Genomic DNA, 18,135 nt, shown 5'->3' on the forward strand with positions numbered 1-18,135 from the left:
GTATCCTATAGAAGCGGACATATAGCTTCTGCAAAACGCGTCAATGTTCATTGAGACGAAGTAGGAACGTTGTATGTTACTGTTTTTTGCTATGAGCCTGTGCCTCAAAGGTTGTTGCTTTCTTGAATAGTTCTCTGCACTAGTTTCCTTTCTCCACCTTTTTCCCCCCTAGTCCTTGAGACAACAAAAAATTGCTATGTGTATGGCCACCTAGGACTACTCCAAACGCCTGTGTGGCCCTACACAACGCAATTCACACTTTGTCCTGATATAAGTGATTGATATTAATACTATTATTTTTAATAATAATACTTTTTTTTGTTGCACCAACAAATTACATAAATAGTAGTTGAAAATGAGAAATAGATACAAACAGTGACACAGGAGGAGGAAAGGACCTTGCCCAAAAGAGCTTACAATCTAAGAGGTGGGGGAAGTAGCACAATAATATTCAGCTCTCATAAATGACACAAGTATTATTTTTATCATTAGACAGGATTTTTATAGCACCAACATGTTAGGCAGCACTGTACATTAAATAGGGGTTGCAAATGACCGACAATGACACAAGAGGAGGAGGAGAGGACCCTGCCCTGAAGAGCGTACACTCTAGGAAGTATTTGAATGTTCCATCTATTCAGCGTGATGTACAAAGGTATAAAGAAATTACAGACATACTACTTCTAGATTTTAAAAAAGCAAAATTTAATTCTTGAAGCCTGTGTATATCATGCTTATGTTTTAGCCTCAACTTTTTCTGGGTTGGTGACCTAGAGCAATTAGTAAGTGAAAGAATTCTGACTGTTATTTGATGTATGCTTGCTCTAGGTTTGTGACTCAGAAAGATCTAGGTCACAGAGCCAAGCAACTTAGAAATAAAAGCTAGTTCTATATCTAGTTGTCAGAGTAGGGCTACCAATTCTGGGTGTCATTAAACTGGGAAGGCTAAGGCCATCTTGTGGCAGAAAGGAATCAGTGCAGGGACAACAACAAAAAAGGCATTAATGCAACCAAAGTCGCTGTATTTGTTTGTTCAAGCTGCTGAAGGTCTAATTAACTAAATAAAAATAAAAAATTGCTTGGACCTATCTTAAACCTAACATGCCAAATATTAAGGGTGCTTATACTTTTAACTGAACTTTAACCTGTGTTCAATGCATATTGCATTCACATACAAGTCTATGAGAATGGAAAACTCACAGAAAGAGATAAATACATCTGCTATTAAATTTCAAAAGATCTCATTTATCTCAAACTTAAGCCACCTACATAGGCCTAAAACTAGTTGACATATCCTAAAGCCTTGTATATGCCTGTTGTAGATATGGTTCTCTCAACAGCTGTTTGCAGATTAAAACTTTTGTGATATAGGCATAAATATTGGTGTCACAGGGCAAAGTGGATATAGCTAAAAAAGTCACCAATGGCTTCCATATGGATGAGTTTACTACTTTTCTTTGTATTGAATGGCCAGCCCACCTACAAATACCCACAGACATTTGTATTACATCATACACATGCGTCTGAACACTGTATATGTGTGTGTATATGTTTTATCCACCAATAAAATGGTAAACGTAAGAATGGCTTATAGATACCATAAAAGCTTAAAAGTTTTGATATAATTCATTCACCATTAAGCAACTATAAAGTGCTGTCAATGATACTTTTTTATTTAGACTAACAGTTATTTTCAGTATAAGCCTTCATGAGTCACCCCTACTTTAAGTACTGATTGGAACAAGAAAAAGTGGTGGTGACCTACGAAAGCTTGTCCTGAAAATCTAATTGTTTGTCCATTATACTTTTTTTTTAAGTTACATTTTCAGTACTTATAACAGGGAGAACTATGAGAGCTTGTCCCAGTTTGTCTCAGATTTTTTTTTTTATATATATTTGCGTTAGCAGTTACATTTTTCAGGCAAGCTTTTATAAGTCACCCCCATGTCTATGAAATCCAAGCAGAACCTATAGCGGGGGTAGACCCACAAAAGCTTGTCCTGAAAATGTAAGCTTGTACATGATACTTCTTTTATTTGTAGTAACAGTTACATTTTCGGGACAAGCTTTTGTGGGTCCACCCCCACTAAAGGTACTGCTTCGATTGCATTAAAGTGGGGTGACATACAAAAGCTTGTTCTAAAAATGTATATACTAATACAATAAAAAAGTATCATGGACAAACTGTTAAGGTCACCCTCTATAAGCAGTACTTATAGTGGGGATAGACCCAAGAGAGCTTGTGCTGAAAATGTAATAGTTTGTCCATGATATTGTTTTTATTTGTAGTAACAGTTACGTTTTCAGGACAAGCTTTTGTGGGTCTACCCCCACTCTAGGTACTGTTTGGGTTACATAAAAGCAGGGGGGACCTATAAAAACTTGTCCTGAAAATCTAACTGCTAATACAATTACAAAAAATCATAATGGACAAACATTTCCAGGATAGGCTTTCTAGATCACACTTCTTCTCAGTCCAAGCAGTACTGAAAGATGGGATGACCCATGAAAGCTTGTCCTGAATGTTTAATATAAAAAAAAATATATATCACGGATAATACTTACCTCTCATGTTGCAAGGTCACTTGGCTACAATCACCTTAGGCATGATGAAAGTTTACAATAGGTTACCTAGTGGGTGAAGATATAATGTACAGTTTAATAATGTACATATAATGTCTCATGTACAGTTTTCTTGGTATGTTGGAAAATTTACAAAGCACTGAGTGCCATTGTTCCACTCATTGTATTTAGCAGCAAGTAGTGGTAAGTCCATTCAATAAGAACAGCCAAGTCTCTCATGGGCCATTACTCATGGTAAGAGATCTGGTTGTTTCTGGAAACAAGCTTTTTTTATGTTTTTGTCTCAGGTGAGACAAAAGTTCTGTTCTCTGCCCTAGGAAAAGAAAACAAAAACTTGTTTGTAAAAAAAATGTTTATGCTAATTTTGACTACAGAACTACAGACACCCTTTGCCTTCAGGCCACTTCAAACTTGTGTAAATATCAGGAGTTAAGGCTTTTGTCAAGGTGAATAGGACTGAGAGCTTTCATTAGCAAGTGGTGTACAGGGGTGGTCCTGTCCTGCTTATGTTAATTGGCCATTTCAAATCAGTGGGAAAGCATGAAAATGCATGCCAAGGATCCATGAAGTGTACACACATAGATGTGAAGGTGTCCAAGATTGTATTAGAAGGTCCTTTCCTCCTCCTGTGTCACTGTCTGTATCTATCTGTCATTTGCAACCCCTATTTAATATATAGCTCTGTGTAATATGTTAGTGCTATATAAATCCTGTTTATTATCATCATTATTATTATTATTATTATTAATAATAATAATAATAATAATAATAACTATAACTCCCAGCGGCCTCATGTGATGGTAAAATGAATGACTATAAATCCCCTTCCCAATTACTAGGAAGACACAAGTTTCTGAATGCAATGTATACAAAAGTAAATCAGGTTTTCTGTGGTAACCAATTAAACGTCCACTTTAAAGTGTGTATGATCAGGCAAGTCATTATTTCAGAAAGGGACAGGCGATGTCTCCTATGCAGTAATGTGTATAACCTGCATGATTGCTGGATTTTTGGCAAAAAGCTGAGCTGCGCAGCATCGGCATTGGTTATTATTATTAGTATTAATATTAAACAGGATTTATATAGCGCCAACATATTACGCAGCGCTGTACATTAAACAGGGGTTCCATTATTACTGTTATTAATAATAAACAGGATTTATATAGCGCTACATATTATGCAGCACTGTACATTAAATAGGGGTTCCCCTATTACTGTTATTATTATTAATAAACAGGATTTATATAGGGCCAACATATTACACATCGCTGTATATTAAATGGGGGCTCCGTTATTACTGTTATTATTATTAATAAACAGAATTTATATAGCGCCAACATATTACGCAGCGCTGTACTTTAAATAGGAACCCAATATTCCTGGATTCCCTTGTGTGTGCTGGGATGAATGAACCTTTTTTTTTTAACCAGCAAGTAAGTAATAGTAGCACGCCATTTCTTTATTAGTATACACACATTGGCCCCATATTATGACTGAGCAACTCCAAATATTACAAATAGGGAGTATACAACAGCAGAAAATGGCGACCATGTTTTTATCACTACGTACTGTAGGAATTCCCTACGCATTAAATGACGTCAGTACGTCGGCAACGACTCTCTCTCGACCTTTCGTCGAAACTACATATCCCATCAATAGAAGCGGCCAGGAGGCGGGCATTGTGATTCTATTGGCCAATCAGCAAACGGGAAGTGATGATCGCGATTGCTGGTTGGCGGTGAACAGATGATCTAGTGAAGGGTTGAGAACACAGGAAGAGGATTCCCGGCTGTGGAGAGTAGAGGAGGCGGTTGCAAGGAGTGCGCTGGGGGTAAGGTTACCCTTACGGTTTATTTAAAAACTCTTTAACTTTCTCGTGCGGTTTCAATGATTTAAATTTCTGTTGTCCGACGTTATGCAGCTGAGGAACCAACAACTCCTCATGGATGATAGAAAACTGTTGGGGGGAGGGGAAGGGGGGTCACTCAAATCTCACAATGCTGAAAATGTGTCAGTTCCTTCTGTAGGGATCTGTGGTGACCACACACACACAGCAATCAGTGTGCAAAAATAAGTAAATCAGGGCAAATCTGAGCAATCCCCTCTGCAGGCCCAAACATTGCATAGGATTGGTAGATCTGTGGGAGATTGTACAATCTGATTGTATAGGGTAAGGTGCAATCTGGGGCTGCTTTGTTTATATGTTATTTAGGGACAAAATTCTGCTGCTGGCATTAGCTGTGTGCATTGTAACAGTGGGGGGACTATGGGTTTGGGGATAAAGGTGTTAAAATACTGCACCCCATCATCTGCACCAACACCAAAAAATAAAACAAACACAGCCACCTATTATGGAATCTTTGAGGATTCCAGATCTGAAACATTATGAGAGCCAAGCAAGCTGCGATATTTCTGCATTCAGCATGCGTTCAGATATTTAGACTACCTTGCCACAATAGAGTTTCAATCTCCAACGTAGGGACATCATGGCCAGGCGTTGGACCCACAAATCTTACACCCTGCACCCCTCCAAAAGTGAGTCCCATGCTGGAGATTCTTTGCTGTGATTGCCAGCTTGTGGTCCACTGAAAAATTTAGACATTATTTGCAATTGGTATGTTTTAATAATAATAAAACAAAAATAATACTCTAATAAATTTTTATATTCTGAATGACAATTTTTGTCTTTTATAAATTCACGAACTGTACTAGAAACAAGGGAGGCGCAGCGTGGCGTCAGTGTAGTATTAAGTTGAAAGAGCAGTTACTGAGCCGTACACTTCAGTATTGTTTCCACCATTACAACAGTCACCCCGCCAATACTGATTCTCATCTGATTGTTTTATTTTATTTGTCAGATGATCTTTTAGGTAAGTATGACCCTAACTGTCTATTTTCTTTACCTGTTCTATTTAATGGCATCAAATAAGTTTGATAACTATCATTTCTTGTTTGGTCTTAGATTGGAATGAAATAAATCCATAATGAGTGAGCCAACAAATATTTGACATTTCTTTAGTAATACCAAAGATAATGCAACTAATGATAATAGTAACAATACTAATACTTCACCTAACTCTGGTCAATGAATCAGAGCCTACACAGTCCTTGTCAGGCACCATTAAGATCAAAAATTCATATTAATGGTCGTCGGGATTTAGAATTATGAATTGAGTGGTCCGTGAGGTCCGAAAGGTTGGTTACCGCTGGTCTATAGCACGAGCAGGCAGGTACTGCTCATCTCTTGCAGGGATGTTTTTTGGTTTATGTGTTGGGCAGAGCAAAAATACCAACACACAGGCTGAGAACGTGTGCGTTTTATTTGCTGTTTTTTTCATATATGCAACCTCCGCCACCAGTGTGACGCTAAACAAAATGATGCCAGGGGCAAGGGTTAGTGTTGTGTCCTGAACTGGTGATTCTATTGGAATATGTGCTATTTACCATTTCTCCCGCTCAATTTAAAGTAGAACTAAACTCTAGAAATAAAAAAAAATTGTGAGAGTCACTGGCAAAGGTGCCAACCATGGGAAGCCTTGTGAAATCTCACAATCCTGAAGCTGGTCTGAAACTAAAATAAACTTGCCTGTCTGATTGCAGTTTTTTTCAAATACACTTACTTGTCCCCGTTGCGTCATGGGTTGCCATCTTTTTTTTTTTTTTTTTTTCTCCTCTTTTCCCTGGTTTTAGTCTTTGGCCATCTTGATTTGATAGGGTTTACTCCGGCACCCACAGAGAAAGAAGCCCAGACGTGCCAGATATCCCAGCTTCCCGGATTTTGAACTTTAGTTCCATTTTAATACAAAAGTACTGAAAATCCGTAACCCATAGAGACATGATCAGCTGCTTTCTTAGGCTAAGTACATCCGTGCAATAATTGTTGTTGTAAAGGATCTTTCAGGATCAAATGACTGCACGATGCATGAATGAGTGTTATACATACAGCACCGTTCTGCTCTATGGAGAGGGGAGAACAACGGAGCGGCACCCCTGCTGCGCGCTCACTTGCATTATGATCGTTCGTTGTCCATGGATCCGCCAGAAAGGTCGTTTAGACGATTGACAATGATCACTGTACACGGGCCAGATTCTCGTCATATATCAGCCCTGAGCCAATAATTGGGCGAGAACCATTTCACGTGTGTACCCAGCCTTATAGAGCCTCTCGCTTGTAGTCATTGAAGCCAGATACTTCCAGGCAACATTTGCAGAAGGAATCTTTTTAACTACAGTGCTGACTGTTATTTTATGACAGTTGCACTTTATTAAACAAGTCCCCACACAGCACATACCATAGTAGTAATAGTAAGAGTTCTGTAAACGCATTTCAGTGCCTGTTTATGTGTAAGTTCCTTTATAATGCCTGTATCGCAATTTTTTTATGAAACAGACTTCTCTTTATGTTGTGTTATTCCACCTCCCTGGCATGGAACTCCCAGCTGCCTTTGCTTTGGGTCTTCATACTGAAACATTTAGTCCTTTGTGCATTTCCATAAACTTAAACCAAGCAAATGCGGCCTAGTGTATAGAATTTTACCAAGTTCTTAACCATGACCATCCCCTTTTGGCTGGGCGAACCACCTGGCACTTTCCCGTAACCATCTGCCTGTTTTTGGGTGGTTAATGATGAGTTTAGTCACAATACAGGGCCTGCCAACCGGCTTTAAAAAAAAATACATTTTGGGTTGAAGATTGCAGGATGTGTTTTCAGTTTGGCAAATTTCAGCTTGATATTCGTATGTGTCTTTTGCACTAAGCTTGGAGAATCTTGTTCTGCACCATGAAATGTAATGCATAAAAGTCAAATACCATGCGATCTAGATTATAGAGGTGCATGTAATAAATGCACATTGTTTCTATAGCCAGTCCTATTGAGGATAGAAGAATGAATAGGAAAATCTGGTTGCACTAGGTGCAGTTTTGCAGAAACTATCATGCCGCTTCATCCCAACCTTGGCCATAAATAGAGCAGCTGGCTATGCATGGAGTCAGGAGTTATTTTTGGTACTCAGCTGCTGTCCCATGCCTCATGGTGGGGAGGGTGGAGAACCTAACCCACCCACTGGACTCTTTCCGTGTTGATCATCTTCCATATCTTTTGTCATTACTGCTGTCTTGTGTTCCCCATCTCTCGTTGGGAACATTTTTGTATGTATCTGGATAAAAAAAAAAAATGCTCATTAGAACCTAATGTTTTCCATTTTGTCTTTTAGTTATCCATTGATATTAGTCACATCATGGCTTCCGTAACTATGGGTAAGTTACTTATTATTCTGTATTCCTTTTCTTATTTAACAAGTTACTGCTACAATGTCTATTTATATTATAAGATTTAAAGTAAAACTGGAATGTGAACTCCCAATTCCTTTAGTTAAATGTATACAGAGTAAAAGTGGACGCTGCCAATATAGACTAAAATCTGAATCTGTTTTTATATCTTTTCAGCTACATCAGAGTGGATCAGTTTCTTCAAGGAGGCCGGCATTCCCGCAGGACCTGCTGTCAATTACGCAGTAACATTTGTGGATAACAGGTGAGAAGATAAACCCTATGCTGCTATGTGTAAACATAACAAAGGAGTACTGAGAAAGCCAGCTGTTCCACGTCATTGTCTAGTTCACTTACTGGCTGAATTAACATCCTTTCACTCAAAGCAGAAATCTAGTGTCATAGCGGAATAGGTATATGTGTGTGTGTGTATGTGTATATATATATATATATATATATATATATTGTCAAGCATAAAAAATACTGTGTTTTCTGAACTGCATGCAACCATTTTATGCTAAGTATCAAATAAAAGATTCTTAACTGGATTACCCCCAAAATGTTTAGTGTTTCCTAAATTTTAGTGCAATATCAGAATACAACTTGAACTTGTATAGATATGCTGATCAATATTTAACTTTTGTTTTTATTTTGATAGGTAAGGGCCTCAGTAGATATATTCTGTGATTTTTATGTATACCTAATTAGGAAGAGTACAGTAGTTTCTATGACATGGTTTTTACTTCATTTATGTAGGTCTGTTTATTGTACTGCACTACCTAATATGATGCTGCTTTCAAAATAAGTGTAATCATTAAGCTGTGCTTTTGGGAAGAGGGTTTAGGAGGGTCTTGATGTTTCTGACACCCTATTGGCATCAATACTTTCAAATCAAGCAAAACTAATCATATTTCCTTGCTCAGTGTGAAACTAGTTCAAGACCTCATATTGATTTAGGTCTATGTGAATGCAGCTCCTAAGGACAGAGTGCAAGCTAATGAGATTCTAAGGGAGTAAGAGGGGGCAAGGAATAATGTGATGCAACCGCTTAGACCTAGCTACCGTAGGATGTTCAGGGGTGTGAAATGCATAATTATTTTTGTTTGTTTTAGGATCAGCAAGAACATGCTGCTGGATTTAAACAAAGAGATCATGAATGAGCTGGGCATAACGGTGGTGGGAGATGTCATTGCCATTTTAAAACATGCAAAGGTAGTTCACAAACAGGTAATTATTATTTAGTTCTGGCCCATGTACAGTAGATTGTTAGACATTATGACCATGAAGTCCACCACAGTAATAATGATGGCTGTCATATCATGCACACACAATGATCTTTAGAATCACAGCAGGAATATATTTTTACATAAACTTGGCTACTGTATTTTTGTGCAAAGCAAACAATGGCACTACCAACTTTTTTACATAATATATTTAAAGGGAAAACCTAACTTTCGGCATGTTATCCAAATAGATAGTAGATAATGGTTATCTGTTAATGGCTATGGGATTCACATAAGACTCAGTGACAGATAAATGTTCAAGCCCTGTACACCCAGATCTCTTTTGTTCATTGGAGAAGATTTGGGGGAGGACAAGCAAGTGTCACCCAGCGTAGGAGTAAACAGCAGTCATTCCTGATCGGTCATTTATCATCTGCTGTGGCTGATTTAGGAATAATGTTCGGGGACTTCTGTACACATGGCAGATTTTTGTCTTGGATGACTGTTATCTGACGTGTGTACGTAGCTACATTTAGGCCTTTGATCATGCTTTGTTATTGTTGCTAAGTCAGTCAAGCAGATCAGTAGGATTGTTTCCCTTTGGACATGGAGAATAAGTGAACTTAAGAGGAATTAACCTGACTACTACTCACACAGAAAGGACCAATATTGTAACTTAATACCCTTTAACTTTTATGTAAATCCCACCAGAAAATGTTGATGTGTGAGGTTAACCAATATTGGGTTTGCCTAGCTAACTTTGGTCTTGTTTGTGTCGCATATAGGATATGTGTAAAGCTTTGACTGAGCCTCCTAGCCAGACCAGCATGCAGAGTGAACTACGGAGGACTGCTAATAGCCGTAAGTAGATCTTCTTAATTGTTTACTCTTTTAAAGTGACCAGTACAGTATACACTGCAAGAATTTATTCCTCTTTGCAGGTTCACACTTTACTTTTCAAAATTGCTGTTTGTTACACCATGTCAGTTATTTCTGAATATTTTTTTCTTTTTCACTTGAAGCAGCCACAAGAATGATTGCAAACAGTCTAAGCCGAGACTCTCCTCCATCCACCCCTGTACACAGGCCTGAAACAAACACATCCAAGATCTCTGTTACAGTCTCCAATAAAGTGGCTCTAAAGAAGGCACAGTCAGGTATGTGGGTGTGGTTTCCTTTTTTGTGTTAGGCAAATATAAATATGGTTTATTAGGGTATTTTTTTGCTTAGGTTTGTGGCATAGGTATATGGCAATTAGCATTTGATAGTTTTTTCAGTGGCCTCTGTATCTGTCTTGTCATGTGTACGGTCAATGGCTCATTAACATCCCCTCTCTTTGTAGCCGTTTCACCACCTGCACCTGACACCGCAGAGGTTCCAGTGAAACGTCGTCGGGTGACGTCTGAGATTGAAGGAAAATACATCATTAATATGCCAAAGGGCACCACACCTCGGACAAAGAAGATTCTGGAGGAACAGGCTGCAAAAAGTGAGTTTATGCTGTCAGTTCATTAAACTGCTTACTAAAAGACAAGTCCAGCCTTAAGGTTTTTGAAATTGTCTTGAACTATTGTATTTCGTAAATTTAAGTATCAACTAAAAGAATATTTGACACTTTGTAAGTTAAAATAACACATGTAGCAATTCCACTAATCCACCATACATTTAGTAGTGCCAATACTTTAAACTCACAGTGCCAGTTCTTTAACTGTTGATCAGATCAAGTGATCCACAGTCCCTGCACCGAAAATGAGAAAACTCACTCAGCCTCTTATTACCCAAAATTGATGCAAAGGTAAAAATCATCTCCGTAATCTCAAATGTGGCTTAAATTCTAGTTCTAGCACCAATCAGCAGTCCTTAAAACCTAAATAGAATTTGCAGATAATGTTGTCCGTTTTACAAAGTCTATTAAGTCTTCCTGTTAATAGACGCCATATAACAACTTGGTGTCCTGTAAGAAATGTAGTAATCTGTTTAGAGTAGTCTGGTAGGTTACTATGGTATCAAAGCTGAAGAATAGACCTGGCATAGCAGAGTTTTACTCTCATTGAAGTAAGTACTGACAATAAGTTGGGCTGGAGCCAAGTTATGCACACAGGGAATAGAGATGCTGAAAATCTAAAAAAAAAACTGTACCTAATGGTTTCTCTGCAGCTGCTACTTATTATAGTGTGGACAGGGACTAAAAATATGAGTTTTCTTTGTAATGCTTTTAAGCAGGTAATAAAATATGTTGCACTATTGTGGTTTGTTATTTCTTGGAACAACACTGGAGAATTAAGAATTTTGGGAAATACTGATGGAGCGTGCATGTAGAGTAGGCTAAAGAGCTTACTACTCAGAATACATGTGTGATTTTTACTCTTTGTAATAGGTGAGTGAGTTTTCAATTTTTGGTGGAGAAATAGTGGATCACTGTATTATCTAACATAACTGTTATTGGAATTTGTGGTTGAAGTACTTGTTTGTGTTTTATATGCACACTTTGAAGTTATATATAACACTGTTGGTTCTATAGTGTGTGGTTTTTATTGTATTGTCAAAAATTAGTTGCACAAGTTTCCTTTCTGCAATCATTCTGAAACATGAAAATTGCAAGGCTTCTGCTCCAGAGAATACTTTGGACAACCTATAAAATACTTTTGTTCAGTGAAAAACACGTTTTCCCTTATCTTTCGAACATGCTATAGGTTTCACCAGAACGTCAGTCTTTGATAGACTGGGAGCAGAGAACAAAGTGGACACTACAACAGGAATAAAGGTGGGTAGTAGGTGCATTATAAAGTTCTTTCAGTGGCAGCTACTTTAAATTGCACCCATGTATTAATTGTCTACCCTGTTCCTACAGCCCACTGGAGTCTTCAGTCGCTTGGGTGAAGCAAGCAACGCAGATCGTTCAGCAGAGAGCGATGAGGATGGCAGCGTTCTGCAGTATGCTGGCGTGCTTAAGAAAAAGACCACTACCATTGTTAGGGAGAAGCTTACCCCTGGGGTTACTGTGAAGGCCAAAGCCACAAGCTCTGACCGGAAGCCCGCCATCATCACCATTAATAGACTGACCACAAAGCCCCCAGCGAGTACCCCTGCCAAGCTCATCACTCCAAAGATTAGCCTAGCACAGAGGCTCGGCTCTGTCAAAAGAGCCAACCCAGTGGAAGAAAGGAAGAGAAAAGTGCCATCGGCTGCTTTGGCAAAGCGTTTAGGAAAGCTGCATTCTGAAGCTCAAGACAGCAAAGTCAGCAGTAGCAAGCCTCCCCCAACAGCTTTTAAAATTACCTTCCAGAGGACTGTGGGTAACCCCCGTGTGACCAGCTCTAGTGACAACAGAAGTGCTCAGATGGACAATACTGGCAATGTAAGCGTCTTTAGGCGTTTGGGAAGAAAATCAGTATGAATACTTTTGACTTGCACACCAGGTTATGCAGTTAAGGGTTGCTTGTTTTTTTTTTCTTACACTCACAGAGTAAATGTGTATGTTTTACACTCAGTGTATGGACGGGGTAAAACCAAAGGTGGTCATCCTGCCATTGTATTTATTACTTTTAGGTAATAAGTAGAAGTTATCTTTTTTTAATTAAATATTTTATCAGAACAGGACCTGTAATTTTGGAGTTTATTGGGACTGCAGTGCTTGGCAGAGTCATGTATGTAGGGGTCTGCACTTACAAAAGCGAGGAAAGCCAGCCTACTTACTGATCACCTAATTTAAACTCTGCTGATCCTCTGCATCTTGTTAAACTGATCCAGTGTAATCTCTCCTTATCTCACCCCTCCTCATTCTATGTTTTGCATATTCTGACGAGCTGTGCTATATTGGTTCTGTGCTTAGAACGGGATCCTGAACCTTTAACCTTGACCCTTATCTACAGCCATTTTCAAGCCACCATTTTCATCCCTATTTGTTTAAGGTTTTTTTTCAGACTGGTATTTCTTATAGCAACAGCTAAGATTTTTAGAATTGGTCTAATATATACAAGTTCAGGAAATGAATGGGTTTTATTTAAAGCCCCCCTCACCTTTCAGCCGCCTCTTCCTATTCCATCACAGTCACCGCAAAATATCTTGTTCTCCCAGGCATGGAGAAGTGTGTGACTTTGTCAGTGCATTGCACCTCAGAGGACTATTTCCAGTTCTAAATACTGCTGGCGGATGGCATCATGCCTTGTGTAAGTTCTGACACAGAGCTTATGCAGGATTTTAAATGGCAAATGTATGGCGTTGAAGAAAGAGGACTGTAAGCCATTTACTTGATATTAATATTATAATTAATGCTATGAAGCTCATTATCGTTATCTTGGGTTAATGTGGGGGAGTTCCCTGTGACCTGTAAGCACTGGCCAAAGTGAACCCCTAGCAGTTTTATTCAGCCTGTACAAAGGGCTAGTTGTAGCCAGCCATTGATTAACAAATTTGAGTCTTGTGGATCAGCAATGGCAATGCTGGTGGCCACCCACACTAAATATTATACCTCTTCCCAATGCACCAGTGTACAGTATTGTCCCCAGTTTTGCTGTCAGGATCAATAGGTAGTTATGGACTTTTAACAGGCCCCAATAAAGTCCAATTACAGTGATTATTAAAACACCCAGGAAATAGTGAAGGTAGTTCCTGCTGATTGTATACACAGCCACCAGTCCACTACACCCAAAGTAGAAGAAGCTGTTCAGCAGTGCACTTAAAAACAAGGCTTCAGCAGTAGTTGCATGAGCATTTCTGTTTCTATTGCAGCAAATTTTACACTAGTCAGGAATACGGTCACTTGGGTCTAGAGAAGAGACAAGTGCCAATTGCACAATCAGGAATTCCTTACCAATATGGTCATTGGTTGCTTTGATCCTTAATGAACTGCACAGACCATGAAGTTTATGGAAGCACAAATGCAAAAATAAATAAAAGGTTACTGCTGGCCAGGTGAAGCAGGTAAATATAAAGTCTTGAGGTGTTGATGGAAGTATTGTGTGTTTTTGTTACCTTACAGCCATTCGAGATTACTACAGTGTATTAATGCCTTGAGTCATCACCCTGATCCCTTAGTCTACATAAATATAGATGGTCTATGGTTGCCAATATATTCACAATATAGCTCAGAAGCATTGTGTATGCATAGGACTGTTGTATGTGGCCATAAGCATGAAAGTGTGTGTATGCGCGCGCTCTACCGTCCCACTTTTATGTATCTATAGTGCTCTTAGGCATTGTTCTCTCTCCCTCTTCTACATCTCCTCTGTCTTTTAATAATTACATCTATTGTGGATGGACAATGTAAACTGAAATCAAGAAGAAAACCTTGGCTTATAAATAAGCATTGTGCAACTAAAACTTGCCAAGGCATTCTTTCTGGATATCTGCATTGTGCTTGCAATTTACGCACCTATAGTTTAGCAGAGAGCGGTGTGCAACCAATTTTTAGAATGTAAGATTGGTTTCCTTGCAGCAGCAGGGATTTTTTGGTATGTACATGCTAAACATATTGGGCCTGATTTATTGAAGCTCTCCAAAGCTGGAGAGGATACACTTTCATCTGTAAAGCTGGGTGATCCAGCAAACCTGTAATAGATCTGGTCCAGGATTCAAAACATTTGCTAGCAAATGACTTTGAAGCAATCACCCAGCTTCACTTATGAAAGGGTGTCTTCCCCAATCTTGGAAAGCTTTAATAAATCAGGCCCATTAATAAATCAGGCCCATTGCAATAATATACGTCAACAATACCAGGTACTGTTTGAAAGAACAAGTAAACTTGTGACTGTATGTTTTACCTTGCCTACAGGGTGCATCTAACTGCTCCAGGTTTCCCAACAAACCTATTAAACTAGCCAGTGACTGGCAAAGATAAAGGCTTGACTACTAAAATTGTGTTTTTAAATTGTGTTTAATAAACTACAGCAGGTAAGATTCAACTGACCCAATCCTGTTCAACTTGACTTCCCTCCCCTTAGTTGTTGGATCTATTTTATTTACTTCCTTTCATGTATTTACTTCCTTTACTAGTTTGGCCTGCCTTCTCCAGTCCACTTCACGCATTAAAAAATTATGATTTTTGCCTAAGTCCACCAAGAGCCAGCCCAGGGCTGGGGCACCTTGTTGGCACCTTCCACCAGCAATTAACTGCCTGCATTGTCTGGGTAAACATAAAGACCCAAAAACTGGTTTATTTGTGGCTCACAAAGATTACACTTGCTTCAGTTCTATTTTTTTTTTTTCTTTTTTTTTTTTGAGACCCTTCTGTGAGAAATGTGTGGGCTGTCATTTCTAGGATCTCCCTCTGTTATTTCCCTTGACTTTGTGGTTTAGGTGCAGGACAAACAGATTCACTTTAATCTAGACTTCTATAGGTGCATTCTTAAATGAAATCATAGCTTACACAGGTCTATGGACACCTCTTTGAAAGTGCTGACTGAGGCAGTGGTGTCACATATCTGAAAGCACTGAGAATTTCCAAGCAATGGATCAGTAGAAGTGCAAAGGTAAGTGATAGCTGAGAAAGGGTTTTTAGCTAACCTGTTACTTTGTTCTGATTGGGCAAAGCATAGGTTTGTTTTAAGACCCCTAACAGACATTTGATCAACATTGATTTTGCTGCTAAAGGCCCATACCTCTGGGGAATTGCTTGGAATTCAATCTGTACGATGCTAGCCATAAATTATTGCAAACAGTTTGTGTTACCTTTTATTGGCTGGAATATAGAGTCAAAAGGTCCTGCAAGTTTATATCTCTAATAAGTAAAATATATCTATACCTAAAAAAGTACTATTGCAATATGTACATATCGGTAATATGTTGCAGCTGACTGATCCTTGATTGTAGTGGCTTCATTAGTTTCTTCAGGCAAATAATATTTTTAGCAAGTACATAAAAATATTTGTTGATCTTGCCAGAAATGCAGCATACTTGTCACTTGAAAAAAATGCCATCACTAAATCAAAAAAATTATAATGCAGATAACAAAGGCAGCAACTCTTTATTGCAAAAAGGGTAAGGCAGTGTCTTTTCTGCAATCAGAATTCATTGCTTCCTCCTACTATCAAAATCCTTGAGCTGTGCACAGGTTCGTAGCCTAGTTGGATTCTTGCACTGTTGGGATGATGCTAAGGTCTGCTCACAAACATTAAGAAAATGGTAAATTTTATTGCTACATCAGCCTCTCCACATTAAATAACTATTGCACTGCAAGGGTACAAAATACTTTTGTCTGCAGTTAAAGCCAAATGTACAAAAAAAACCCACAGCAATTAAAGACTATGTAAAAAGAATATTATGATGTACAGGTATGTCTTAATTTTAAGCAAAACTTAAAATTTTAACCAACTTCTTTGTCTATGGCAATGTCTTGGAAGTGGATTGCGTTCACAATCTGGGCTACATCCTATTTTCCAGATGTTGCAGAAAAGTTGTCCGCCTGGAGGGGTAGGATAAAGGTTCACTTAGGAAATCGGCCACTGGGGTAGGATATGTGGGATTTAACCAGCTCAGTCACATGCCTGTCATACAGGTACATCCTTTAACAAGATCAAACAGATATTGTGCATACCATATGCTACTCAGCAAATGAGCTTGTAATCTGTTGGACAGTGGCCAGGATGACAGGGGGCCATGGTGGTGTCCCTTACCTGTTGTATTGAACAGTATAGTTAGGATTTCTTTATAAAAACCTAAATTAAAATGATGGGCATAAATCTGAGTATTGTAAATTACAACTCTGCAGGATTTTTCATATGAGGAATAAGAAATCTGGAACCAGAGATTTCTCATCCTGTCCTCATTTACAACATCAGAAAGTAAAGGAAAATCTCCCCACTTCTCTATTTGACAGATCGTAAAACACAAAGTGAGTGAAATCTCATAATGAATCGATAAATGTGTCTGATTTGTTCCATAAGGTTGATGTGATTTCATCATAATGCAACAAAAGTGGGCTTTCTGTGTGAAGTTGTGCTGATTACATATTTTCCTTCTGACTCTGCAGGGGGGGGGGGCGCACCGGCAAGAGCTGCAGACCACCGGTTGGCACCCTCTGCTTTAATGAATAAACCGTGTGGGTCAGGAAGTGATTTCAGTAAACAACAACCAGGAAGCAGCTTGTATCCGTATATTTCTTAAAATGATGGCAACGTGATTTTGGGAATATGTAGAGTTAAGAAAGTTGCAACTTTCATAAATTTTCTAGTAAAAGTTTATAATAACATCCATACATAAAGCCAACTACTGGACCTTCTGTCTCCAACATTTTAGATTTGAACTGCAAAGACTCCTTGTAGTCTCACCAGCAAATACAGAGCTGCCTCTCTCCTATCTAAAAATATCTGGGATCCATCTTCACAACTTTTTGTTATCTGTTTTATCTTTTTGACTATTTGAGTACAAACATAAAACAATGTAAATTTAAAATGTACGCATAGCAAACATAATGGAGAATGTATCAAAAGCCATAAACTTTATACTTGGGGTGTTATTTTTCTTAAACTTTTATCCTGGAAATCAAACGGGAAATAAGTTGAAAAATTTTTATGTTTTTTTTCTGTTTTTGCTTTAAAGAAATTCTCAGAGGTTTGCTGTTTGTGAAGAAGTTCAAAAATTTTTTATGGCACTCCCAAACTTCCTTGGGAATGCTATAAACCTCTCCGGATGGCATCTTTGTACGGTCCTCCTCTTTCCCCCCACACTAAGCCAGAATAGACCCTTTGCATAATGAATCTGTGGGTTTGAGATGAATTAGGGCAGAATGGGGTTCTAGGAAATGTAGGAGTGTCTTTTGAAGTGACAGGATAGTACACGGCTCTCAACATTTGTTTTAGATTTAATGTAGTAGTGTAGGGGGTTGTAGGTGGCCTCTGTGGGCATGCCCTAGGACCCTGTCTTTGTTTGTCTTGGACAATATGGCAGCAGACACAGCCTCAGACACCAGGGTTCTCCTGTATACATGTAGTTGCAGCACACAAAATATATACCTTTGCAGCTAATAATAATAGCTGTTCATGACTTGTTAGGGTTTCCCTATAAATAGTCTAGAAAAGCACAGCTTTTTTTTTTTTGTCTTTTGATGTGTAGGGCACATAGA

The 18,135-nt window shown here is 38.6% G+C and overlaps 1 protein-coding gene across 2 annotated transcripts; it reads left to right on the top strand.

The window, feature by feature from the left end:
• Positions 1-4,310: 4,310 nt before the first annotated feature.
• CZH19orf47 (chromosome Z C19orf47 homolog) lies at positions 4,311-12,674 on the top strand. 2 transcript variants are annotated; one of them, XM_072429764.1, is made up of 9 exons: positions 4,311-4,414; positions 7,797-7,839; positions 8,029-8,116; positions 8,964-9,078; positions 9,860-9,935; positions 10,097-10,231; positions 10,417-10,563; positions 11,768-11,838; positions 11,926-12,674. In XM_072429764.1, the coding sequence occupies exons 2-9, from the start codon at positions 7,821-7,823 to the stop codon at positions 12,469-12,471; spliced, it is 1,197 nt and encodes a 398-aa protein (XP_072285865.1). In that variant the 5' UTR covers positions 4,311-4,414; positions 7,797-7,820; the 3' UTR covers positions 12,472-12,674. The 2 variants fall into 2 exon arrangements, with proteins under 2 accessions (XP_072285865.1, XP_072285867.1); XM_072429766.1 differs by having other exon boundaries at positions 10,100-10,231.
• The last annotated feature ends 5,461 nt before the right edge of the window (positions 12,675-18,135 follow it).

The sequence above is a fragment of the Pyxicephalus adspersus genome, chromosome Z, assembly GCF_032062135.1.
Source record: "Pyxicephalus adspersus chromosome Z, UCB_Pads_2.0, whole genome shotgun sequence".
NCBI lineage: Eukaryota > Metazoa > Chordata > Amphibia > Anura > Pyxicephalidae > Pyxicephalus > Pyxicephalus adspersus.